Source organism: Amborella trichopoda, chromosome 6, assembly GCF_054954075.1.
Source record: "Amborella trichopoda isolate Santa Cruz 75 chromosome 6, AtrichopodaSantaCruz75HAP2 v2.0, whole genome shotgun sequence".
NCBI classification, from domain to species: Eukaryota; Viridiplantae; Streptophyta; class Magnoliopsida; order Amborellales; family Amborellaceae; genus Amborella; species Amborella trichopoda.
The window spans coordinates 37623063-37650978 of NC_142341.1; the positions used below are offsets into that span (position 1 = coordinate 37623063).

The 27916-nt window shown below is 36.6% G+C and overlaps 1 protein-coding gene across 1 annotated transcript; it reads right to left on the reverse strand.

Moving 5' to 3' along the window:
• Positions 1-15222: 15222 nt before the first annotated feature.
• PLDEPSILON (phospholipase D alpha 4) lies at positions 15223-20615 on the reverse strand. The gene is made up of 3 exons (XM_020667664.2): positions 20483-20615; positions 16730-18434; positions 15223-15783 (listed from the first exon to the last, which is right to left on the reverse strand). Exons 1-3 carry the CDS (start codon positions 20588-20590, stop codon positions 15362-15364), a joined length of 2235 nt encoding a protein of 744 aa, XP_020523323.1. The 5' UTR covers positions 20591-20615; the 3' UTR covers positions 15223-15361.
• Positions 20616-27916: the final 7301 nt, after the last annotated feature.

Here is a 27916-nt window from a genome sequence, read left to right on the forward strand (position 1 = left end):
CCTCTAAGCAAGGACTACTGAAAATAAGGGATTGCATCTTGTAAACGGGAATTCGCTATGCTTGAAATGAGAAGAGGGGGATTGGGTTTGCGTTATGTATTAAACTTTAATGTGGTTGTTATAATGAAGTTGGCTTTAAGAATCATTTGTAACTCATCTTCTCTTCTAGTTTGATTTTTCAAACATAGTTACTACTGTTATACCACAATTTGGAAGGCTAATTCTAGAATATGCTCACACGCTTAGAGTAGTATAGTTTTGGATATAAATAGGCTGCAATTTAATATTAAATAGTTGGTTGGCAATGTTAGGAATATTGATTTTTAGGCTGATCCATGATTATCAGAACAGTCTTTGCTGGAGGTCAATGATACGAAATCTCTCTTGCTTCCTGTTTCTTCGGCCTTAGCAAAAGTATTTGATTTTTTGGAATGTGAACCTCTCAAATGGAATCTTCCCCCTTCCTTCTCTGACCATATCTCTCAAGAAGTGCTCTCTTATGTTCCACCTATTTCTTCGCATGAGGATCAACTTGTTTAGATCTATGCGGTCAATGGTTTTTTCTCAGTGAGGAGGGCTTGAGAATACATGATAAGGGATGAGGTTGTAAAACTTTTATTCAGAATCTTGTGATCTACGCCTTCTCTTCCTAGTACAAAATAGTTCACATGGTTAGCTTTGTATTACAAGTTACCTACTTCATCAGTACTTCAATCAAGAGGGCTCGCTTTAGTTTCCATCTGCCCATTGTATGCCCCAGAGGAAGAATTTTCAGATCATGTTATGGTGCAATGCACGTAATCTAATCTGATATGGAGATGCATTCTTCATAGATTCAAGAAGTGTTTTCCCCTTGAGCAAACCATAGCTATGATGACCAATTGGATCAAATTTAGATTTTGATCCATAGGTATGCAATTTGTTTGAAATAATATATTTTCCATTACCATTTGAAGAATTTGGATGGCGGGAAATGCTCAGTCCATGGGGAGGAAAGTACACCTAGTGAGCAACTCCTACAACATATTTTGAGCTTTGGCAAAGGTTAAAACTTGGGCTTTCCATTCCTTATAATTTAGCATAGCTACTAATCTCAAATTGAAATGGAGTGCGATTTCCCCCCAGTTCAAATATATGTGGTGTGGCTGCCACCTCATTTAGGATTCTTCAAGCTCAATATTGACGAGGCTTTCAGGCACAATCTGGGTAGCGTTAGTTGTGGAGGTATCATTGGAAACAGTACAGGTGGATTCATTGAGGCTTTTGCTGCCCCATGGGGCAGTAACTCTAATAACACAGCTGAATTTTATGCATTGGAAAGGGGGATCTCACTAGCAAGGGAACAACATTGTCTACTTATTATTATTGAAAGTGACTCCAAGCTTCTTATTGATTCCATGAGTCATCGTTATAGGCTTCCTTGGAGATTGCACACAATGGTGAATAATTGTACTTCTAAGCTTGACTCTTTTGCTGGAAATCGTTGGAAGATCAGACCCATCTATAAGGAGGCAACTTGGTTGTTGATGCCATGGCCAAGGTTGCATTTTCTATGAATGAAGCAACAGTTTGGCATGCTCGATCCCTAGATTTTGTAATGCCTTTCACTTTATCTAATGTTGCTAGTGTTCCCTTGCCAAGGGTTGTATAAGAAATGTCCATGCAACATATTTTTTTCATTTTTAATAAAATGCATAGGGGCCCGATATCCCCATTGATTTACTAAAAAAAAAAAGGTTGGAAACAAAAGGGCCTCATTTTTCTATTGATTTACCAAAATAAATAAATAGAAGGTTAAAATGAAAAAAGATTAAGAAATCGTAGGAACTTATATGATTGTTATTATTAAATGTATTGCATATTTCTTGAACTTTTAATAATTAACTAATAAAAATTGTCATCATTTTAATAATAAAATTATAATAAATAAATAAAATTATACTTTGGCTATACATTTTTTAATTATATAATTAATTGTGACATTAATTATATTATTTCTTATGTTTATTAGTAAATTATATTAAGAACACAACTAATATTGTATAACATACGAGAGAAGAAGAGATTATTCGAGGGAGGGGGAAGAGGAAGAGACATGTACCGGAGATCGATGAGAGAGATAAGTTAGGAGGAGAGAGAACGTAAGGATAGCTTTAGTTATTTTTAGAGAGAGAAAAAACGATGGATATAGAAACTTGGGGGGGCAGGGGGGGGGGGGGGGGGGGGGCACATTAAACATGTGAATAATAGTGGATAATTGAGATAATATTAGGAGTAGTAAATGTGTGTGTGAGAGAGAGACACCAAGATCCGACCCGAGTTACTATTTAGATCTAGATTTTGGATCCGAATCAGGAATTTCAGAACCAACTATTGGATCCATACCCAGAAGCATGCTTTAGATGGATAAAAACAAAAACTACAACAACAAAAAAAATAACTTTCGAACTTTGTGATACACCCAAGCTATCAGATTTTCTCCAACATACCGTGGAGATGGATGGGGGAGATACATTAGGAGGACACACCCAATTTTCTCAAAAAATAAGACCTTCAATATATATGTGAGAGAGAGATAGTAGAGAGAGGAGAGAGGAGAGAAAAAGGGGAGAAAGAAGAGAGAGGAAGAGTGTGGCGCATGGGGGCATCCCATGTCCCACGCTCAAGAAGATTGATGTAAGAGAGAGAGGGAAGAGAGAAAAATTGTGAAAAGAGAGGCCAATCATGTGCTTGAGGAGATTCATGCTGGAATCTGTGAGCTGCACCAATCTAGTCCCAAGCTCTATTATCGGATTTTAAGGATAGGCTACTACTGGCCAATCAATCGCAGATTCTCTTCTCTTCGCCAAAAAGATATCTAGTTTGTCAAATACATGCAAGCTTCTTGTAAAGGAATGAACATTAACTGCATCAAAAAGATTTAAGGAGTTAGGTTTAATTGAGAACAAGGCTGAAGAGGAGACACAAAGAGAGGAGGCGGTTGGATGAGAGATCAACCAGAATTGAGGCAAAGAGAGTCTTGGACATTAAACCAAGAGAAAGAGAGAGAGGGGGGGAAATGACTACCAGTGCACCCAGTTATTTTTAATGAGAGTACTCGCTCTCCACCATTTAATTTAGAAAAGCAATCAGATATATTTGAGGAAGCAGATCTACAATCTGATCCCAAAGGAGCATAGTAAATATGTTATTTCTTATTATAAAAATATATAATATTTAATTATTATTTTAAATATAAAATAATAATAATAATAATAATAATAATAATAATAATAATAATAATAATAATAATAATAATAATAATAATAATAATAATAATAATAATAATAATAATAATAATAATAATAATAACAATAATAATAATAATAATAATAATAAGAAAATATACATAATGAGACCATTTATCTTTGATACAAGGTGGTCACAATTAATCTCGACCGTTGGATGTGAAATTGGGTGGCTACATTTATTTCATTAACCAAGTTCAAAGTTTAAAAGAAATTTTCTCGAATTTTATGACACACCCAAGCTATCAGATTTCACATCAAATGGTTGTAAGTAATTGTGACCTCCCTGTACCAAAGGTAAATAGTCTCATTGTATACAATCCTTACTAATAATAGTTACTTATAATTATAGTACCTATTAATTAATACTTAATTATAATACTATAATTATATCGTATTAAAATATCTTATTTGAGTCATGTAATATAATTGTCCAAAACTTTTTCAAGAAATATGCTTTTTTAGTGATTCAATCTAATTATTGACCTTTTCTTAATAGCTTATACAAATTTAATAATATATTAGTCTACGTAAATAACTATATAATATACATTATTACTACAAGTAAATTTTGATTTATTCTCCAAAATTATAAAAAAATTGAAATACATTATTCCCCAAAAATTTATGATGATAAATTATTTTTTATAGTGTGACATGTATTTGATTTGTTAGATTTTGTTTTCATTAATTATTCTATTAGATGATAACTTGTAAGATTCCCTACAATTACTTTGTCCTTAACCTTAGTTAATTGAAGCAGTTATTCCATTTTGATTATCCACTATATGTGATTACACTATTAATTATTATTTTGGATGTGCGTTCATTAAAGTTACCTTTGAAGTTATTAGTGCTTACATATAAGTAATAAAGGATTTGTATATTCTCGCAGTTGTGTCCAAGTCAGAGTCACAGTAATAAGTTAGTTGAGAATTTGAGAATATGTCATTGATTGGGCATACAATTCAAAATAATATCTTTTTAATGTTGTGACACACTTCAATCATTGGTTGTGACAGTCAATGGCTAAAAATGATTATAACTTCTTTATACAAAAACTGAATGGTCTCATAGTATACAATCTCATTAAAAAATGTATATGAAATAACATAGATAATAGATATGATGATAAGGATGTTTATAATAATTAATATCCCTACTAGAGTACATATACCAAACAGGATGTCTCTTCGGGTATACCAAGCGCATGGACTTTTTTTTTTTTTTTGGCAAGTCAGTAGGGGAGAAGACCCTTACCCGATTTTTTATTAATATTATAAAATAAAAAGAATACATCTCATTGTTTAACAACCCTATAACAAGGCACCTGTGACAAATCATGAAGTAAAGCAAGGGAAATGCTGTTTGGCGGACGAGAACGCCAAAGAATGGCTTGTAAACGAGATGTGGCTATTTTTGCAAGAATAGCAGTCACCACGTTGGCCTCGCAAAAAATATGGGTGATGGACCCCCCATGATTTAAAAATCGTTGTCTACAATTTGCTGCAATTGTAAATATTTTCCAAGGATACCGACAACGTTCATAAATAACATTAACGAGCAATGCTGAGTCACAGTCAATCTAAAGAGGAAAACACTTCAACTGAAAGGCGAGAATTAAATCTTCTTGAAGAGCAGAGAACTCCACGTAATTATTACAAGCAATCCCAAAAGGTTTGGAAAAAATTGCAATAAAACCACCATCACAATCTCTACCACCTGCTCGTCCTGGATTATGCAAGGAAACCCCATCAATGTTAAGCTTGAAATGATTTTGGCTAGGAAGTGACCACGCTACCAGGATATTACACTGATCTTTCTGTTGATGCCAATTAATCTTAAAGTTATCAATAGTCGATTTTTCTGACACATGATATGTCCAGAATTTAGCATTTGCTAACTCCCGAATATGAAAATTGCTTTGTCGAAGCAATTGTTCCCTCCTTATTAGTCTAGATTGGAAGATTCTCCAATTACGCTCCACTGATAAATATCAAATAGTTCTGAAAAACAAAGAAGACCAAATGTTGAATAATCCATTAGAATTGAATCCGAAAGATAACCAACTTCTTAGCATCACAGGAATAAAAGAACCAGAATTAAAGCATTTACCATACCGCCATGCAAGAGATCTCCATATAGCCTTTGAGAAATCAGAAAGGAACAAAATATGACAGGGATTATCATCACTATTTTTACAAAAATGACAAACAGGAGGAGCCATGGCTATCCCACGCTTTTGCCATAGAGTTATAATGGGTATCTAATCGTGAAGAGCCAACCAAGAGAACCATTTTGATCTGGGGTGACATTTTGATGACCACAAGGTTTTGAAGATCGGCTGAGAGGTACCTTTGTTCTGAATAAACTCTCAAGCCTCTTTAGTCGAGAACAAACCACTTGCCGAATGAATCCATATCAGAAAATTCCTATGTGGTTGTAAAGTAATTATAAAACTCCCATTCTCCTACCATATCTAGTCAAACTTCTTGGTGTAGGTGGAGGTAATACCCAAAACTAAGGAGAACCTCTAATATACTTAGAAATACTTGGCATTGTAATCTCAAGATCTTGATGAACATTCAAACTATAAGAATACCATATTGACTTTTCTGATAACTATGAGTCTGCCCAGAAATCTACAAGCCTACCATCTCAAATTACCCATCGAACATTGTCTTTCATACGAGATAATCCAAGCTGATTATCCTTCTATGCATAAGATGAGTGTCTTTTATATTTTATCTCCCATATGGAAGAACTTCTGAAAGAACGATGCTTAAAGAATCGACCAATTAGAGATGAAGGGACTGCCATAATTCTCCAAGTCAAATTCATCATCCTTATAATATTAAAATCCATTATACCATGCAGTCATATGCCCCTCGCGGCTTGAGGTAAATAGATTGTTGTCCATTTGACAAGGTGCACTCCCTTCTTTTCAGCCATCCCTGCCCATAGAAAATTCATCTGCAATCGTTCAATCATATTACAAGTTCGTTATGGTAAAATAGATGATAAAATCTAAAATATTGATGAAGCACATAAAATTGATTTCAACAACTGCAGATGCCCTGCATATGATAGGGTTAAAGCCTGCCAAGAGCCTATCCTTCCAATAATTTTACCCACCAAGCTATGATATCGACTATGTTTCAAGTGGCCATGAAATAAAGGCAACCCTAGATAATGTACTTAAATAATTATCTATTTATTATATAAGGAATGATCATATAGGACCTTCCCTTACCTATGTATGTAAGACCCCAAAGGATCACCATTAAATTTGGCACGGATCTATAGAAAAGTCAAGTCCCACACTTATGTGATAACTTTTTTAGATATCCGTACTAACTTTAATGATGATCATTTGGGGTCCTACACACATGGGTGGAGGAGGGTCCTATAGGATAATTACTCTTATTGTATTTACTCTAATTTCACCTATTTGAGATTGTTATCTTTATTCAATATTAAAATAATAAAATAAAATAAAATAATAAGAATTATAAATTACTAATACAACAAATAATTCTTATAATTTTATTTTATATTTATGTGACTTGTTATAGAATCTAAAATTATGCTCACAATCTAAAATTATACTCACAAAACTAATATCCCTTTTTTCTCATTTTACATTTTTATTTTTCCTAATTCTCCAAAGTTAAAATTCTAAGAAAATTATATATTTACCAATATAAGAAAAACAATTTCAAGAAACTGTGAAAAAGAATAAATTATAAATTATATTTATATTTTTCTCAACTTTTAATTTACTTTTTATGAAAAGATTATATAAATTTAGTAACATCTAATAATATTTAATAGATATCTAATAAATTTATCTAATAGAAGCTCATCTGTGAAGATGGATACATCAAATTCTCTCTCTCTCTCTCTCTCTCTCTCTCTCTCTCTCTCTCACTCATAATATCTAATAAATTTATCTAATAAAAGCTCATATGCGAAGATGGATACATCAAATTGTTCTTTGGGGATTTAAAGCATCCTCATTGCCATAGCTTGTTTGGGGAAGTCTTTGCCAAAATAGGGACATGGCAAGCACTGTCTCTGTCACATTCAGGCGGACTACAGTTGTTGAAATCGGTACTCAGTCAATCGGCCATCTTCTAGATTCTATCTTTTATCTTGCCTAGATGTACATACAATATGGTGGAAAATTTACAGTGGAAATTCTTGTGGGCAAGCACAATTGAAAAGAAAGGTATTCATCTGGAGAAATGGAATAATGTATGCCTTACTCTTGATGAGGGGGAACTTGATATTAACAATACTACCGATTTCAATAGGGTTGGTATGATGAAATTCGCTTGGGGGGGTTTGTCCAACCCATCTTCTTTACTAGCTCGATTATTCAAGCACATATATTTCAGAAATACATCTATATGGAGGGCTAAAAAGAGGAGTTACTCTTATGCTTGGAAGGAGATTCTTGAATGATTAGCTCACTTAAGGGAAAATGTCAGATAGGTTATTGGTGATGGTCAGTTGGTGCATTTCTAGACAGACTAATCGTTATTTGAAAAGTCCAGTTGGGAGTCTTATGGTATAAATGTTCATAAGGATCTTGGTTTACTAGCTAAACCTAAGGTATCAGATTATTTACAGGGCACCCCTAGGGCTTGAAATCTTCCTACCCCCACTTCTAATCATCTAATTACAATATGGAGGGAGGTGGAGAGATTCATTGTTCCTTTGCAGCCACAAACTGATTTTTTACTATGGACTCCTTCCTCTAATGGGTTCTTCTCGGTTAGAGTAGCATATGATTTCATTAAGCAAAAGGGGACTTCGCAACCTATATTCAGAGCAATATGGTCTTTAAAATGCCATCCTAGAGCCAGGTGGTTTTCTTGGCTTGCCCTCCATCAACGGCTTCCCACCTCTTTCCTTTTTCAACAACGAGGAATCACCGTGGACTTTGTGTGTCCCTTCTGCAATAATAATGATGATAATATTAGTTAGTTGTTGCCCCAATGTGCCTTCTCACAATACTTATGGAAATCAATTGCATGGAGGTGTGGCAAGCATCTTTTCTCGAGTACATCCATTACAATAATCCTAATGAGTTGGATTGGTTTCAAATTAAAATCAAATGGGCTTCTCAATGTATGGATATCTCTCTTCTTCACCACAATTTGGTTCATATGAGAGGAATGCAATCACAAACTTTTTCAGACCAAAGCTTCATGGAGAGAAAATTTATTGAGAAAGATCACTCATCATGTTTGTGATTTAGCAGATGTGAAGCCTTGGAACTTTCATATATCAGAGAAGGTAATAATTGAAAACTTGCAGATTGCTTGGCGTCAACAAAAAATCAAAGCCTCCATCCCGGTTGCTTAGTCGTTCCCTCATCCCCAATATTTCAAGCTTAATGTTGATGGGGCTTCTTTCCAAAACCTGGGCATGGCAGCTGGGGGTGGGGTTATCATGGATAGTGATAGTGCTTTCATTGCTACTTTTGCCACCTTTTTTGGCATTGCATCAAATAATTATGCAAAATTTATGTTATCAAAGTAGGCAAATGTTTTCCTCTCTAAATTGAAAGTGATTCATTGCTTATAAATGCTATTTGAGGGGCCTCCAGGACTACACGGGTACTTCACACAGTAGTAGCCAATTGCTATCACAAAGTCTCAGACCTTAGGTGGGCCATTTCTCACATCTACCGCGAGGCCAACATAGTAGTAGATACACTTTCCAAGAAGGGGATAGCTCTCTCTGCTACTACAATTTGGTGTGCTAGAGTGCCAAATTTCATTTCCATGTCTTTAACTCATGATTTAGCTTAATTGTCCTATGATAGGACAGTAATATGATCTGTATCTTCTTTATTTTTAGTTAATGAAAAATGGGCAAGAGGCATTCTCCCTCATTGACTTACCCAAAAAATAACAACAACAACAACAACAATAATAATATTATCTCTCTCTCTCGCTCATCAAATGTATTTTTGAAAATATCGTTTCAATATTAAAAATTTATTTCAATGATTAATATTTAATATCACGTGAAATACACATGTATATTCTATTATCTATACTACATTATTAAGCTAGAATTAAGGGATGGGTACATAAAAGAATAAAAAAGAACATGTGCATCAAGAGAATGTGAGGTATATCTATACTAAGGGGATCCTATCCTTAGAGAGAACTTAGGGCAATTACTCTAAAAATTAGAGATAGTACAAATGTGTGTGTGTGTGAAAGAGAGAGAGAGAGAGAGAGAGAGAGAGCATGCACAAATAGCATGAGGCCTACATGGATTTTTATGCATGTCACAAATTTTAGAAGGACCCATACATACCTCTGGATGATCCAAGAAAACATACAAGAGAATTTAGAAGGGGTTGTGTGATGAGAGAGAAAACATAGGAATATATTCCTTCTAATTTGGACGCAACACAAGAAAGAGAAGATAAATGATAAATGGTATGAAGATATATCCCCGTTTGATCCAAGAAGGGATACAAATAAACAAGTTTAAAAGGAGCTGTGCAATGAGAGATAAAATATAGGAAAATGATATTTCTAATTTTCAAGATAGACATGAAAGAGAAGATAAATAAAAAAAATTACAAGAGCTGCTAGTTTTTTACCCAAATTTCTAATTAAACTTTCAATCTAATGTGAGGGCTATAGTGTAATATCGTACCCTAAAATCCAATGACCAAATCCTAATTAGTTTTTGGATTTAATCGAATCACAAGATTATTTCCTTGCAAAAGATGGGGTGCCATCCAATTCCAATCACAATATTAGTTTCTCCATTTAATGGCAAAAGATGGGGATGCCATCCAATTTTACAAACAGTAACATGAGATCTATTTTTTGTTTAAGGAAGCGAACTTCTTTAAAAGGACCACTATGGGTATTATCCATTGTTTGGAATTGATAAGTTATGTGCTTTACATTCATAGAATTACGATGCCATGTATCCTGGCAATAGGTTACATCAATTTGAGCTTAAAAAATTATTAGTTAAGACTCTTGGTTATTGTTTTCTATCATCTCTTAGGTGGATTCACCTAACAAATTTTTGTTCTCTATTTCCACTTTCCAGAGACCAAATGTGGCCATGCTGCTTTGAAATTTTTATGGCTTATTTGGGTGTGTATGGTGCAGCATATGACTACCGAAGGTATCGTACTAATCAAAGAAGACATATTAATCAATGAGTTGTGGATAGTTTTTGCGAAACAATTATTTGTTAGAACAATTCTTCATAATATAGGTTCTTTTATTGTAATATAGACTGATGTGTTTTGTTTTAATATAAAGTAAAGGACCCTAGAACGTTTAGAGCTATCAGCTTAAGCGATGGCACTAATAACTTAGGTGTCGGGCCATTTTTGTATACTTTATTCAGCTTTAAATTTAAATATTTGGTAATTTATTCATGCAGTTAAAATGTTTATTTTTTATTTTTATGGATTCACAATAAGTTTTTTTAAAGTTTTACATTGGCTGCCTACCTAATACAACCCAACTCTTTTACTCGGGCATGAGACGGGTTAAGAAAAGTTTGAGATTCGCGTAGCTGATCCCAATTAGTTGGGAAAAGGCTTTAACGATGATGATTTTTTATTTTTCTGAATTTACTATTTTAAAAGTTTAGAGATCCACTTTAAGAAAGATTGTAGAGATAAGGTGGCACAATATGTGGCCAGATGGTTCTTCCAAGCAGGCATATCTTTTAATGTTCTTAATCTAGATAGCTTTGATTATATTGGAAGCAGTGGCCCAATTTTGCTAGTGTTTAAGCCTCCAATTACATATGAGCTTAAAGGGTCACTACTTAGGAAAGAAGTATAATAACTTTTTGAAGACCCACAAGGATGCACAACAGATATATGCTTGCAAAATCATGATTGATGGTTGGCACGATAAGAGGAATGGAAGCATTATAAATGTGATGGTGAATTATCCACGAGGGACAATGTTCTTAAGGTCTATTGATGCTTCAGGCAAGTTCCACGATGCAAAATTCATTTGTACTTTAGTAGACCAGTACATAGAGGAGATAGGGGAGGACAAAATGGCCCATATAGTTATTGATCTGCACTCAGTTAATATGGCGGCAGCTAGGTTATTGATGGAGAAGAGCCTGCGTATTTTCTTGTCCCCTTGAGCAACACACTGCATAAACCTCATGCTTGAGGCAATTGGTAAGAGAAAGTTCATCCAGACAACCATAAAAAAGAGACTATCACGGTTTATTTATATAATCACACTCAGGTAAGTACATGATCTATACTACATTTATGCTTCTTTGTTAGTTATTTTGATTCTTTTGAATGCAATGAATCATTGCAAGATTTTTACGTAGGGAATTTTATGTTGGTCGGGTTATAGCCATGATGAGAAATTTTTACTAAGGCTAAAGACTTAGTGAGGTCTAGGGTGACTAGATTTGTCACCGCCTACTTGTCCTTGGAATCCTTGTATGATCTGAAGGCAAGTTTGGTCGATATTTATATCTATGGATTGGACACATTCCAAGTGGGCCAACAAAGCAGATGGGAAAATTGTTTTGGATATTATCCTAGACTAAACGATTTTGGAATAAGGTCCAGTATCCCTTGTATATTTTTTGCTCATTAGTAGATCTTCTCAAAATGGTTGATGCTAAGAAGGAACCAACTACTGGGCACATTTATAAAGCTATGGAAGATGAAAATAAAGAAAACAATATGTTTTTTAGGAATGACGAGAAAAAATATGGGGCATATTTGAAGATTATTGAAAATAAACGGAACTACCGGCTTGAGAAGCCCCTAAACTTAGTCGGGTACTACTTTTACTATACTCACTTTTACATGGATAAAGAGGCACGTAGCAAAAGGGAATTTATAGCAACATTCAACCAGCCTAATATGAAGCTCAACCTTAATCCCGAAGTGCAAGACAAGGTAATAATGGAGTTAGAAAGCTGCAAGTCCTCTATTGGGCCTCTTGGTAAGGAGCTGGAAATCAAGCACACGACAAGATAGCTCTGGGGAGTTTAGAACTTCCTCATTTTGATGTTATTGTTTGAGTATTGAATTTCAATTACACGATACCTAATTTACTACATTTACATTTATGTAAAATAGCTGCATTGTGGATGGACCATAGGGGAAGCAACCGAAATTTGGGGTAGATAGCCATGGGCACACAAAATCTGACTTGTAGCTCGTCTAGATTGGAGTGCAACTTCAGCATCTTTAAAATGGTAATATTATTTAATACATAGTTATACTTGCATAATAATTTACTTAGTAAGTTTATTGGCGTATTTGTATTTATGTTTTCATAATGTAATTGTTCATTCAATTTTTCTCTAATAGGCGCATATAACGAAGGGGAACAAACTAGAGCGAAAGCGATTGAATGAGCTAGTCATTATTTAATACAATTAGAAGTTGCTAGAGCGTCATCAACAACTGGAGGGCATTGAAAAGGAGGCTATTGATGCTACTGATATGGATGACATATGCAAGGGGCTAGTTGATCGTGAGAAATAGAGTTATTCCCTGGAGAGACCATCACCCTGGGGTTAGGTTTATGAGGCTGTTAGGGCATCCATGAGCTCTGTGTGGACCACTTGGATCCAATCTCGAAGCCAAGGGAATGGGAAGGGGAAGGTAAAGGAGAAGGAAAAGAGGTTGACGGGATTGAAAGATGAGGATGAATCAGATTCAGAAAAGGCGAGGGATGATGCTCAATATGTTGAGCAGGGTGATGAATCTGATGATGATGGCATAGCATCATCATCGTCTCCATCATCATGCTCAGTATGTTGAAGAAGGGGTTTGGGGGTTGGGGTAGGAAGGGGGATTCCTACCCTGACTTTGTCCCTGGGCATCCGCCTAGGTGGATACCTTCGCTTTCTTGAACATCGGGTCTAGCAAACTTGATGGTCTAGATCACATGAAAAGAGAAAAGATTTTTGGAGACATTGCAATAATATTTGAGTTTTTCAATTTCTTTACATGTCAGAACTAAAACCATAGCCTCTATACTTCTCACCCTAAATAATTTGAAAAAATAGAATGATCATAGTACCCCTCATGGACAATTGAGAGCATGTATGAGTATTTCAATTTTATTTTTACTTATACATTAAATTGAGCTAAAATTTTTGGCATCTATGCTTCTCATCCTAACTTGTGAAAATATCAAAAATATTTTTAAAAAATATAATAGTCAAAACACCCCTAAAACTCCACAATATAGTTAATCTAAAACGGTGTCATTCACAACTATCAAATCTTGATTGGATGGCTTAGAGCAAGTTAGAGTATATTAATTTTAATATTTTATATATATTTATTCCGTTGATATCAATTTTTGACAATCTATACATCTAAGCCTTAATCGCCTATGAAAGATATTTTTACAAACTTAAATGACAAAAATACCTCTAAAATTTTGTGGGGTATTTATGTCATTCTAATTTATTTGACATATTTTTATTATTTTTGTACATATGCATCCCGATGAGGCACATGCACCCTCCAAATTTTATCTTGATATGACTTGGAAAAAATTAAAAAAAAATAAATAAATAGGTCATATTTTCAAGGGAAATTTATCAAATTGCCCATGAGAGATGAACAATTTAGCACTTTACCCATACCTTTTCATTTAATTTCAAAATACCCATAAAATAATACATAGTCTTGAATTGGAATGGTTCCAAAAGGATAAGTTCTTAAATTGCTCATCTCTTGTGAGTATTTTGATAAATTTCCTTATTTTCAAAACAACAAAATGACCCAAAACATGGGAAATCCGTATTTTCCCATTTGTTGAGAAATTTAATTTGAGAAATGTTGCTTTCCTTTGGCCTTAGCATTTCAAGATGTCAAAACTAGGAATTGCTATAGAAAATTAGAAATTTTAGCTTCTAGCGCCCAAATTTCCAATTGTGAAACTAGGAATTGCTACAGTGAATATAAATTTTAGCTTTTGGTATTAAATTTCCAATTGTCAAATGCCCTTGAAGGAAAAACATTTACTCATAAAGAAATAGGGAGTCAAGGGCATTAATTAACAAACTCTAAAGAGCCGGGCCCTGCCTAGCCCAGACTTGACGAGGCCAAAGGGGCCCAGGCGTAGTCTGGGCTAGGCCAGACAAGGCCTAGGCAGGGCTTAATTAAAAACAAAGAAAAATATAAAAAATAAGAGAGCAAAGAATACTTTGCCGGCCACCCAACCCTATCATGGCCCAAGGACTCTGGTGTCAGGCCACATTTTCTAACCCAGGCCCTAGTCTTTTAGGGCCAGGCCGGGCCACGGTCCCATTGCCTGCCCTAGTCCAAAAGTTGTATTCCTTGACTCTTAGGAAATCAACATGAAATGTTTGGATTATTCCCTTTAGTGTTTATGTATTTTTACGTATACTATACTCCCTTGGGATCATATTGTCCACTTACTTCCTTGGGTGAAAGTTTGACTTAGAAAATTTTTATATGAAATTCTAAACCACTTAATAATAACTAGATGATTATTTTTTGAAAAAATATTGAATTTCGTGTAATTTGATACTTAAATTTGGCTATCCAAAATTTGTATTGTGTATATTCAATTTTAGAATGTTTACTTTTTTGAGGCCCATGTTCCAATTTTTCTTTTTGAATTTGGTAGTTAGGTTGAAGTGGATACATCACCAAAATTTTGGATCAAAAAATACTCATGTAAGAGATCTACCAGGAGTAATAGAAATATGCTCTTGTGGGAGCTTGAAGTCTTCTGATGTTTTCCAATTTATGTTAATGGGAACTGGTCCTGCGGAAGTCCTCGTGAAATAAGAATAAGCATCACCCCTACCAAGTCGTAAATCGTATCGTTTGTTGAGATCAATGGATGGATTCATCAAGCTCATGATAGTTTAATCACTTCCCATGTTTTCTACGCAGTTTTATGCCAAATATTAACATTTTTATCTTGTTTCCTTCAATTTCAACATCACATTTGATACGTTTTCTAAATGTTTATAATTGAACAAATTATGCTTGCATATTCACAGGTCAAGCATTTTGATCACTCCATGGATTCCTATGTGGTAAGAAGCGGAGGAAGAATCTTTGATCTCTTCCCTTTAATCGGAGTTTTCGTGTCCGGGAATGTCCCATTCCCCTCTGCAGTATCTTCAATCTCACCATTCTTTGCCACCATGATAGGATACTTCACTAGGTGAACGCCTTCCATGTCCACCACGTCTTTTCCGCTAAATACACGCCACATCTCGTTGCCTATGCTGCACACCTTCCTCACACACTCTACACTGTGTGGCTCCATAAAGGATTCATCACTGCAACGGGTGTGCTCGTACCACAGCGACTTCCTGTAGGCACCAACATCCCCGCACTCGTGTCGTCTGGGTTGATAGCATCCAACTGCAATCTCAGTGTCCCTTTTGCCATCCATGGATCTTTGGTTCACATTTGCAGACCCGATCAAAATAAATTCATCATCAACTGAAAACCAGATAAGAAAACAGGACATTAGATTTATGGCTGAGTAACTAAGGCTTCTTAGGAGGTTTACCATCTAAGTACCATCTAAATGTCATAGATATCTTCTATCCTAGTGTATTCATGGACAAGAATTCGTCACTTTCGCTTTCGTATGATAAATCTAGTACTTACAGTGTTTGACTACTCGGGGGAGCCAACCCGGACTCGCCAGAGTAACTCGGGCTCGCCACCCTGGCAATCCCGAGCAAGTTTGGTCTTCAAGCTCGGGGATACAAAACAATTTCAACAAAAATAATAAAAAAATAAATTTATTTGTAATGTATTATTTTATGTTTTCTATTATTTTCACATATATTAGAAAGTGTTTTGGCCATGAATACTTATTTTTTCAGTTTCCCTTTTTCACTACTTTTTTAACCACTGTTAGATGGGCTTTGTTTAATTTTACTCAAAACATATTTTTCATATTTTTTGAGATTGTTTTGTATTTTTTTTATATATTTAACTCTTTTTAGTCTGATCAGACGCTGCCTGACTAGGGCCAAATAACTGGGAAATTGGCCCAAGTTACTTGGCTAATTGGGCTAGGCATGTGGCTGAGTTCCTTTCCTAAATCATGGTGTCCTACACTGGTACTTGTGAGGCACCTAAACAAGCCTCACATCCCAATTCTTGCATAGACATGATTAACCCAGGGGTTTTTCTTTGATCAAGTGATGTGTCCCTTAACATAATAGTAAGAAACTGTCTTTTTGGGGGGTTGCTCAATTGTTGGAATCAAACTCGAGATGCAGTACACGTAACATAATTGCTACCTACTTAAGCCCTAACCCGATTCCTAAAGAATTGCTAATGTAATTGCTAACCATTTAAGCCCCCAGTATGATATCCTAAAGCATCAAGGTGTAGCTCCTAATTAAATGAATTTAAGTAATGCATTGCTTACCTATCATGACCTTGGAGTGAACATATACCATGAATCTCCTATGCTTTTGGGCATTCCAATAAGGAGTGTGAGGGTTAGGAGAGTGGGGTGCAACAAACTCTCCCACACTCTCCCTCTCTCGATTTGCAAGGCAGAAGAAGTTCAGATAATCAGTAGGGTACATCCCCCCACCCACATCTGAGAGGGCCTCAGCCACCAACCCATACATCATCTGCATGGTGAGCCGAGTCCAGTGCAATATGTCCTGGACCGGCTCACTATCCGGCACCCCCTCTGGCCACATCGGTATCACGATGTATGCCGCAAACCTCTCTCCGGCTCGTATCTTGGCTGCCACCTTGAGCCCAATCTCGACTGGTATTAGGTTCTTGCAGCCACAGTGTTTGTCTGTCTCCCACATATGGCACCCCCCGATGAAGTACTGGTTCTCGATGTAGATGAATTTCGATGCTCGTCGAATGGCCTCGATGTAGGCTTCGTGAATACTGCACTCCACAGGGGGGTGACCTAATCGAAAGGCACCCGCTGAGGCATGGTCGATGGATCGAAAGACCTGCACGTTCCAGTAGTCTCTGCTGCTATTATCGTCATGGTGAATGAGCAGGTCTCGCAGAGCTTCGATCGAGACAAGTAATGAAGGATCGCATTGCTTTCTCCATCTTTGCTCAAAGTTGCTGAGGACGTCCCATGCGGCTGGTCCTGTGATGCGGGCATGTGCATCGTGCCAGGGCTCGCGAGGCCCACCCCTGTGCAGTGAAGCATCAGCAATGTTGGTCTGGTAGAAGTCACGAGCATAAGAGCCTGTGTCGTTGAGTCCACGAAACAATGAGTGGGCCTCGGTGTCATAGCGGCCATCACAGAGGTCCACACCCCCGACGAAGCTCACCAGGGCCCTGCCGGCATCATCAGCGACGATGGTCTTTTGGTGGTGCGCAAATACTGCTGGTGCCTTCGCATGGACCCTGGGGCACAGTCGGCAAACCACCTTTGAGTGCTTGAAGTAGGCAAACGCATCCTCATCATGGGTCCTCATGACACCACTGTTCTTGATGCCACGCAGCGATGTCTCATCATCCCAAAGCATGACCCGCACGGCCACGCCCTCGTCGGCCTTGCGCTTCAGCAACTCACCAACTGATACCCCCCTGGCTCCCGGCACATCGGTCTCAAGATCTCTCACCAACACAGTCTTCGTGTTAAGTGACCACCCTGCAATATAAACCAAGTGTTTCGCACCATCGATCGCTCTATACACATCTTCCCATAGCCTCCAGTGTCGACCAGTCACGGCAAAAGAGCTACTGAGGTGGGCATCCTGGTAGAGGCGAACGCCGCACCCCGATCGTTGTGGAAACGAAGCAGAAGCCAGGCTCGGGAAAGCACTGAAGCCTTTGCTCCAATGAGGGTGGGCATCAGCCGGGGTGAAGTGGAGATGGAGACTGAGATCAAGCCTCGGCGTGGAGTTGTCGAGGGGGAAGAGTCCTTCAAGAGGAGATGAGGCTTGAAGTCGGCGGGCCGGGATTCGGAGGGTGCCAAGGACGGTGAGGGGGGTTCGGAGGGTGATGAGGAGGGTGGACACAGAGTGAGCACAGAGGATGCGGAAGCTCTGGTTCCAGGTGCGGTTGTGTTGGTGGGTGCTCTTTGCAAGTTTGGTTTTGTCTAGTTTTATGGTCACGTATGCTGGTTGCTCCCCTCCGAAGAAGCACTGCATGATGAAAAATGGAGCACATTCACTCGGATTGAAGTATTTACTATGATTTGTATTTATTTATTTTTTTTATTTTTTTTTTCTTTCGGATAGACCGAGCTCAAACCCAACTACCAGACGCACGTTGGGTCCGGATATGGGTCCAAAAAATTGGACCGGGCTTTTTCTTTCGGATAGACCGACCTCGGACCCGACAACCAGACCTAGGTTGGGTCCGGGTATGGGTCCAAAAATTGGACCGGCCTGGTTGGCTCCAGATTGAAATATTAGACCCTAGTACTATTCGGGGCTGGGTCCATATGGACCCAATCCGAATAGTGTTATTATATAAATAATATATTAATAATATTTCATTAATACTTAAATAAATATAATTACATATTTTAATTATAATATTTACACAATACGTGTATATATTTAATATAATATTTAAATATATTTAATTTTATTTCTTTTTTGGGTCAGATCCAATCGGGTTTCAGATCCCGTCGGGTTCAGGTCCCATAAATTTTTTTCGAGTTCAAGTCCAGGTCTCATAAATTTTTTTTCGGGTTCAAGTCTGACCCAACCCGACCCAACCTATTACCACTCCCAAAGCTCACACACATTTTTTATGAAAAAAAATCAATTTTTTTAAAGTGTTAATGAGAACGAACTTTTTGATTGGGCTCAAAGGTACTACCAACATGTCCCACCCATTCTCACTATAATTTGTATGATAATGAAAAGTGGCATGACCATAGGGATCATCGCGGTCCATTCAATGAGTTGGATGATGATTGAGGGCGATTGGGGCAACCGCACCAAACATGGAAATGATTATTCACTTGATCCTATCCAACCCATTGATTGAGAGGGATGAACCTCGACATGATACCCGTTTTTTCTTTTTTTCTTTTTGTTTCTTGTTTTTTCCTTTAAACGTCCAAGTTTAAAGAAATTACCAATTATATTTATGAAAATAATTAAACTCTATTGTTTGTTTCATTAACAATGGTTAAGGTATCAATAGATGAAACAAACTTAATCTTGACTTTTTCTTTTCCTTTAAATACGGCAACAACAATGCCATTTAAGATATTTATATCTTTTTTTATGAATGTTTTCAAAATACTAAAAGCAAATCTAACGAACATATCAAGAGAAATGATCCTATAGGACCTTCTCCCACCCATATGTAGGGCCCTAAAAGATCACCATTAAATTTGACACAGATATATAAAAAAGTCAAACCCCACACTCATGTGATAAACTTTCTAAAGATCTGTGCCATTTTTAATGGTGATTCTTTGGAGTCCTACACATATAAGTGGGAGAGGGTCCTATAAGATCATTACTCACATATCAAACACTTGAAGAAACCAATAGGTACATAATAATAAGAGGCGTCATACTTGTCCCATTAGAATCCATATAACGGAGCAACCAGCCCCCTTCAACATCTCTCATAACGTGTTCTACGCTGCTGAAAGCTAGATCCACATGAGGCGTGTGATGCATAGCTAAAAAAATGCCAGTCATTATGTAAATGACTAAACAAATACCAGCTAACGGACCGAAGCCCCACCAATAACTTAGATTGCTCGACCTTGGATAATCTATCAAATGCTGGTTAAGTGTGGAGGATATGGGTTGTTTCATAAGAGAGAATCGTTGTGTAATAAAAAACAAGCTAAACTAGTTATCATTTTTGTCCATTAAAAAATGACCACCTCCAAGATGATAGGGGTGGCAAGGGGTCGGGTCGAACCCGACCCGAATCAAGCCCAAAATTTAAAATATCTACGTATTTAAATATATTTAAAACTGTTTCATATATTAGGACCCAAAAAATATTACCAAACCGGACCTAGACCTAATCGAACCCGAACCCAAACCCAAATAGTATTTGGGTCTAAGATTTGGACCCGGACCCAACCCGTCGGGTCTAATTTTTGGACGCCACCCCTACAAGATGATCATGCTAATTAAACCAAAAAAAGATGTATATTGGTTTCTTTAGACTCTCTCTCTCTCCTAGTTTCAAAACCTTAACAACAATTTACCTTAAAAGGAAAGGAGGGCAGGCAAGAAGGAGAATTTGGTTGAGTTCTGGTGGCATGGAAGATTGAGGCATGCAGTGTCCCATGGAGAAGTACAGGCGTGTCTTCCATTAATATGGCTCCCTATCAATACTATAGCGCTTCATGAATTTAGTTTTGGACATTTATAGGTCCCTAGTACTTGCCTTTACTTTATTCTACGTATGGGATTGGATGAGAGGTCAACATCCAAAGAGGAAGAAAGTAATGAAAATGGAGGTGAGTGAAACTTGTAGAATTGTGGACTTCTAACTTAGAGGCAATGTCCTTGTTACCTTTCTTATGGACCAAGAACACAAATAGTAGTAAAAGTGAAGCCATGGAAGTAGCTCCTATTAAATTTCTTTTGGAAAGTAGCGCAATTCCTTGTCAACCAATGAATCATTTAGTTTTCAATAAATAGAATCATTCATTGTAATTAAATGACAACTTTGGGCCAAAGAACCCAAAATAACATTACTTAGCCCAACATTAGACTACCAACGTAAATGATACCTACATAACTGGTCAACTGTAATTTTGAGCAAATCTCTACCAAAGTACAGCAAAAAGTTGCCTTCCAATGTAGGACCGTGGTCGATACATGGCAGGACTATTTTGGTTGAAGGGGTTTTTAAGTGTGGAGCGGGTAAAATTTTGGAAATTAACTTTTAGTTCATAAGTTTTTATATTTTACTATGAGGTTCTACTCTTTTTTCTTTTTTTTTATGAGTAATGATCCTATGAGACCCTCCCACACCTACGATTGTAGGACCCTAAAAGATCACCATTAAATTTGACATAGATATCTAGAAAAGTCAAGTCTCACACCTAATTATTTCTAAAGATTTGTACCAAATTTAATAGTGATCCTTTGGAGTCATACACACATGGGTGTGGGAGGGTCTCATAGGATCATTACTCTTTTTTTATATATGTTTTTAAATTTTGCTTGCAGTTTGATGTTCATTACATTGAATTTTTTTTTCAGCTTAGTTTTCTTTTTTCTTTTTTTACATTTATAAGGCAGTAAAATATTCAATATATCGAACCAATCCATTTCTAGGGCAGTCGGAACATCGGATTGAGCTACATTTTTGGCCCACTATTATCTAGGGGGCGGTCTGATATTATAAACATTAGACACCTTTTTCATTGTTTTTTGTGTTTTAGTGATCTGAGCTTTTGAACATTGGTCTGCTATTGAATTACCTTTTTTTTGCCCTAAGCATCATGTTAAAAAGCTTGGACGTCTAACAACCCCATATAAAGTGGTGAGACGAAAACATAGGATGGTCCGACGTCCTTGTTATTGGATGGCCCTAAAATGGGCTTGCTCGATATATTAATCATCAGAACGCCCTACGAATGTTAAAGAAAATAAATGTTGAAAAAAAATTACTCGAAAATCAAATTGGAGGGCAATTGGAACCCTTGGTTTAAAAAACGACTCAACTATAAATATATAGGGAGTGGGACCTTATGATAAAACATGAGAACTTATGGACCAAAGGTAACATCGGTAATTTTACTGTACTCTATACATTAAAAGAAAAAAATTAAAAGCTTGAAAATGCCAGATGTTTGAGGACATGTGGCCTTTTGGGGTAAGTTTTAAGCTGTTTGGATAAGTCCCACCATGGCCATGGGTGTTTTTTCTTTATGAAATTTCTAGAAGGCCTAGGATTTATGAAAACAAAATAAAGCTTGTCATCAAATCTTCATCCAGAAAGCATTTTTGACAACGAAAATCTTCATTATGGTTCTAAAATCAATTTCCAACACCGAAAATAAATTTAAAACTCAAAAAATGGTACAGATCTTGTGAATCTATGAAAGCGAAAATGGACGGTCTAGATAATTTGTTACAATCTACATTATTTAGAGAGTTTGAAATTTTATTTTTTTTCCCAACCGTAATGTTCAAGCTAAGATGATTATTTTAGAAGTTTTTCAATGCTTGATTTATAATTTTTGATGAGTTATGAGATAAGGCTTTACTTGTTTTCATAGGGCCGCAGCCCTGTCAAACTATTTTCCTTTTTTGTTTTTTTGGTTCCATTGGAATTCTGATATTCCTTACATGTGTATCTTCTTTGATTTACGCCGAAAATGGGTTATTGCATTTTTTTTCATATATATATATATATATATATATAGGAAAAGATTGGATTAGCCTACTAGCTTATATGAACATATGAACCCAACAGCCCAGATTTATTGAATCTAGGCCGATCTGATGATCACGGATGTCAGGTAGTGTTTGAATTTTATTTATTTTCTACAAATCCAAATTAATTAAAATTTTAGGTGTGTGTTTTTCTCATCAACGTGCACCTAATTAGAATAGAAAAAATTTATTCGTGAAAAAAACAATAACCAAAATACCCCTCGAATTATTTTGGGGTATTTTAGTGAATTTATTTTCTGTAAAATATGTTTTTGATATTTTTCAAAGATTTACCTATTTGTGATGAACACACGCCTAAGATTTCAAGTTATTTAGATTTGCAAAAAAAAAACTAAAATTCAAACACTATCAGACAACCGTGATCGTTAGATCGGCCCAGATTCAATCTGGAACGTTGGGCTCATATATTCATATGAGCTAGTGAGCTAATCCCATTTTTTATAGATATATATATATATATATATATATATATATATATATATATATATATATATATAACCGGTTATTCTATGGTGAATGAAAACTCATTTTTGACATTTAGAATAGGGTGTGATAGTCAAAATGCTATATATAACCGGTTATTATGTGGTTAATGAAAACTCATTTTTGACATTTAGAATAGGGTGTGATAGTCAAAATGCCGTAAAATGCCTTCATCAGAATTAGTGCGTATAACCATTAAAACGCAAAGTGATTATTTCAAAAGTTTCACTTTTTGAAGCTAAAAACAAAGGATGAAGTTTCTATAATGCCTAGGCTTTATGAAAATAAAATAAACCCTCACCTCAAATCCTAGTCCAGAAAACACTTTCGGCAACGGGAATTTTCACGATAGCTCTAAAATCAATTTCCAACACCGACAATAAAATTTGAAACTCAAAAAATAGTATAGATCTTGTGAATATGTGAACACTTATTTTTAGGGTGAAATGGACGGTCTAGATAATTTGTTACAATATATAGCTTGAAATCCTTTTTTATTTCACAACCATAATGTTCAAGTCGAGACGATCGATGTAAAGGTTTTCCAATGCTTGAATTGCAACTTTCGATGAATTATAAGATGAGGATTTGGTTACTTTGATAGAGTTGCAACCCTATCAAACTATTTTCCAAAAAAAAAAAAGTGTGGTTTGCATAAGGTTCCAACGTTAGACGATCAAATTAAGGTGCAGCTCCAAACTTTGTCACGAGATACAATTTTGCTATTGAAATCTTAGGATGTTGCAAGAATCTAATTTGTTCTCTAATTATAAAATCTTAAACTCCTAAACTGGTTCAAATCAAGCAAAACCAATGAACGAAAATTCGAATGCCTTGCCGCCTAGGAGGTCTAGCCAACAAACTGCCTAGGCATAGCCTAGGCGGTGGGGTCTCAGCGGGCATGCCTAAGGCATGCTAAAGGTGGGTGCCTAAGCGGTCTGAGCACCTACCTTGTGCCATCCCTTTAAAAAATATATTCAAATCCACCCAAATAAAAATAAGGCATGGTATTGCCCTTTTCTCTCTCTCTCTCTCTCTCTCTCTCTCTCTCTCTCTCTCACACACAGGTCCATGTGCTCTCCTCACACATGAGAAGAAGAAGAAGATGGCCTCCAAGTGTTCAATGCGCGGTCTCTCTCTCTCTCTCTCACACACACACACACACACATACATATACACACAAAAATACACATGGACCCTTATGCTCCCTCTTTATATGTAAGAAGAAGACAAAGAAAAAGATTACCTCCAAGTGTTCGATTCAAGGTCCCTCTCTCACACAGACTCTCTCTCTCTCTCTCTCTCTCTCTCTCTCTCTCTCTCTCTCTCTCTCTCTCTCTCGACATATCCTCCAAGTATTCAAGACCTCTCTCTCACAAATACAGATCCAAAAGAAAAAAAAATGATAATCTTTAAGAATTTCATGCGAGACATCACGTACACACATACGTGCCCATGCACATACATACATTAAACACATGCACACACATTTCACAAAACACACATATGCAGAACAACATATGGCCTCCACCCCAACCCCCTTCCTTTTGTGCTGCCCAGGTATCTGGGCACCTGCCTAAGTGGCCCAGATCCCTAGCCGCCTAGGCGGCCGCATCCGCCTTCTTGAACATTGAGTGGATCTATGAACACATGAAAATCTTGAAAATAAATAGTCCAGATTATGTATTACCAAATGTACTATTTTTAGGATTTGAAATCTATTTTTTCCCCTTATCTATACATCTCAATATTGAAATGATCAATTAGATGTTTTTTCAACTTTTTTTAGAAGATTTTAGAGGTGTATCTTAATTTTACATTATAAGGTATCAACCTTATAATTATCGTAGTTGTCCTTTGAATTATTCAATGTTTTTAAAATTAATAAGGGCAATTTTTTCATTATAGTGGGTATTAGTGATAGTTTCAACAAGGGTAATTATCAAGTGAAGTTCTAGTACTTTATTATACAAATGCCCTTGTCTTTTAGTAAATATTTCAAATATATGCTCTTCTCAAAATGACAAATATAACATTTTGTTTAAAAAGAGCAGATTTGTTCTTAGATCAGTCGTAAAGACGGCTTTGATTTAGGAAGTAGGAAATACTAGAATGAAACAGATAAATGAGTCCAAAATCTAATAAAATGGCTGAAAATAAGCGGAAAAGAAGGTGTGAAGACTACCTAGTGGGGCCAGTCGGCTCGGCAAACCCAAGGCTTCGAAGCCTCGTCCGTATCATGACCGCGATTGTACTTTCCAATGTGGATCCCCCGTGTCTCTCTTCAAAGTTGACCAAGCCTTGGCTTGGTTGAATGGGGTTTTCGTGGATCTAAGCATGAAGGTCAAATGGCTAAGGTTTTGCAATAGAATGCTTTTCCTAAGTCTAAGGTTGGTTCACAGGTTTTTCTCTCAGAGTCTCAGGGTCTGTCATATTTCCTAGCATGCATGCTAATAATCTCTAACCCTAAAATGTGGTCCCAGGATTTTTCCGGGACCTCTGAATCTGGGTAACACTAAGAGTGTATCCTGGGAGACATGGGTAGTGTCTCCTGGGTGATACAAGTAGTGTCGCCTCAGACAAATAGGATTTCGGGTCACAAAAACCTTGGACATTAATAACAGTAGTTTTTGTAGTCTTTTTGGACTCATAAAAAGTAAAGTACAATGAAATAAAGGGATGAAATAAAATAAAATAAAAGCCTGCACAGGTTGAAAGTATCCCAGTTTTCTAACAAAATATTTTTTCAATATTTTTAAACATTTTATTTTGATCTGAATTTTCTTGTTCTAGCAGGGACTAGACTGTAGGGTCCCGGGCCTTTTCTGGGACCTCTGAGTCTGGGCAACCAGGTAATGCCTCCTAAGCGACACAGGTGGTGTCTCCCTAGACAAATAAGATTTTAGAGTCACAAAAACCTTGGGCCTTGGTTACAATAAACCTTGGGACATTTTGGGACTAAAAATCAATAAAAAATTAGTGGTAAAAGAGACATATTTCGTGCCCGGTGCAAGCTTGAAATGCCCCACAGTGGGTGCCAAACTATTCACGATGCAGATCGGGACAATCTCAAGATGAAGATCGCTCAGATCTGAACCACAAACTTGTTTTTCTTAAAAGTGATGGGGGTCAATCAAATTCTAATATAAGGCCAGATCTGTTCAATATGAGCATATCTGTTGTTAGATCAGTGGCAGAGCTAGCTTTGATCCTAGAAGCACGAAATACTAGAATAAAACAGATAAATGAGTCCAAAATCTAATAAAATAACTGAAATAAGATGAAGAGGGGGTGAAAAGAATACCTGGCCTGGCCAATCGGCCTGGAAAACCCAAAGCTTCGAGGCCTTGCTCATATCAAGACCGTTGTTGTAATTTCTGTTGTGGATCCCCCGATCTCTCTTCAAAGTTGACCAAACCTTGGCTTAGTTGAATAGGGTTTTCTTTGATCTAAGATTGAAGGTATAATGTTTAAGGTTTTGCAAGAGGTTGTTTTTCCTAGGTCTAGAGTTGGTTAACAGGTTTTGCTCTTAGAGTCTCAGTGTCTCTCAGATTTCCTAGCATACAGGCTAATAATCTCTAATCCTAAAATAGGTCACGAAAATGAGTTTTTAAGTGTTAAAAAGTGATTGGAATGGATAACCACTAATTTCAAAAAGATCTAGCTAGCCAAAATTCCCGTTTTGGGGGTCAAAGGTGTCGCCCGGACCAAAGGTCTCCAAAATCATTGAATCTATTTGGGAATGGGCTGGAAGTTCACCTGGAATCAAAATCCAGGATTTGGGCCAGTCTGAGCTGGGCGACACACGACAGATTCCAGATTGGGGGTATTTCAAATACTTTTAAGATGTCACCTGTCAAAAATCACGTAATTTGAGCATGTCTGGATTGGGCGATACTAGATGTGTTTCCCGTACCAAATCTACCTAGAATCGACATATCCCATATTCGAATGTTCCAAATGCTTTTGAGATATCACTTAACAAAAATCACGTAATTTGGGCCAATCTGGGCTAGGTGATACTAGGTGTGTCTCCCAGACCAAATCTACTCAGAATTGGCAGATTCCAATTTCGAAATATTCCAAATGCTTTTGAGATGTTATCTACCAAAAATCACGTAATTTGGGCCAGCCTGGGCTGGGCGATACTAGGTGTGTCTCCCAGACCTAATCTACCCAAAATCAACAGAATCTAGTTTCTGGATGTTCCAAATGCTTTTAAGATATTACCTGCCAAAAATCATGTAAAAATACACGGTTTTACTATTTTTACTTGATTTATTCCAAAAACAAATGAGTTTGGAGAATTCTGAATCACAGAGCAGGAAGTATGAATAATGGTGGTCTATAGTATAGGGGTTTATTGGGATAGTGTGGTCTTAAGGTTGTCTAGGGTTTAGAAAACCATTGAATATGTCAGTTTTCAAAATGGGGTCTCTCTCTCTGTCTCTAAGATAGATATATATATATATATATATATATATATATATATGTGTGTGTGTGTGTGTGTGTGTGTGTGTGTGTGTGTGTGTGTGTGTGTGTGTGTGTGTGCGTGTGTGTGTGTGTGTGTGTGTGTGTGTGCGGTTTGTATAGAGCCTAGGCTCTAAACAATCAAATTAGAACCTACCTTCAAATAGTATTGAGAAATGTAGTTTCAGTACTAAAAATATATGTGATAGCCTTAAAATATATTTTCATCTTTAATTATAAAGTTTAAAGCTTAAAAAAAAGTGTAGATCGGTAGA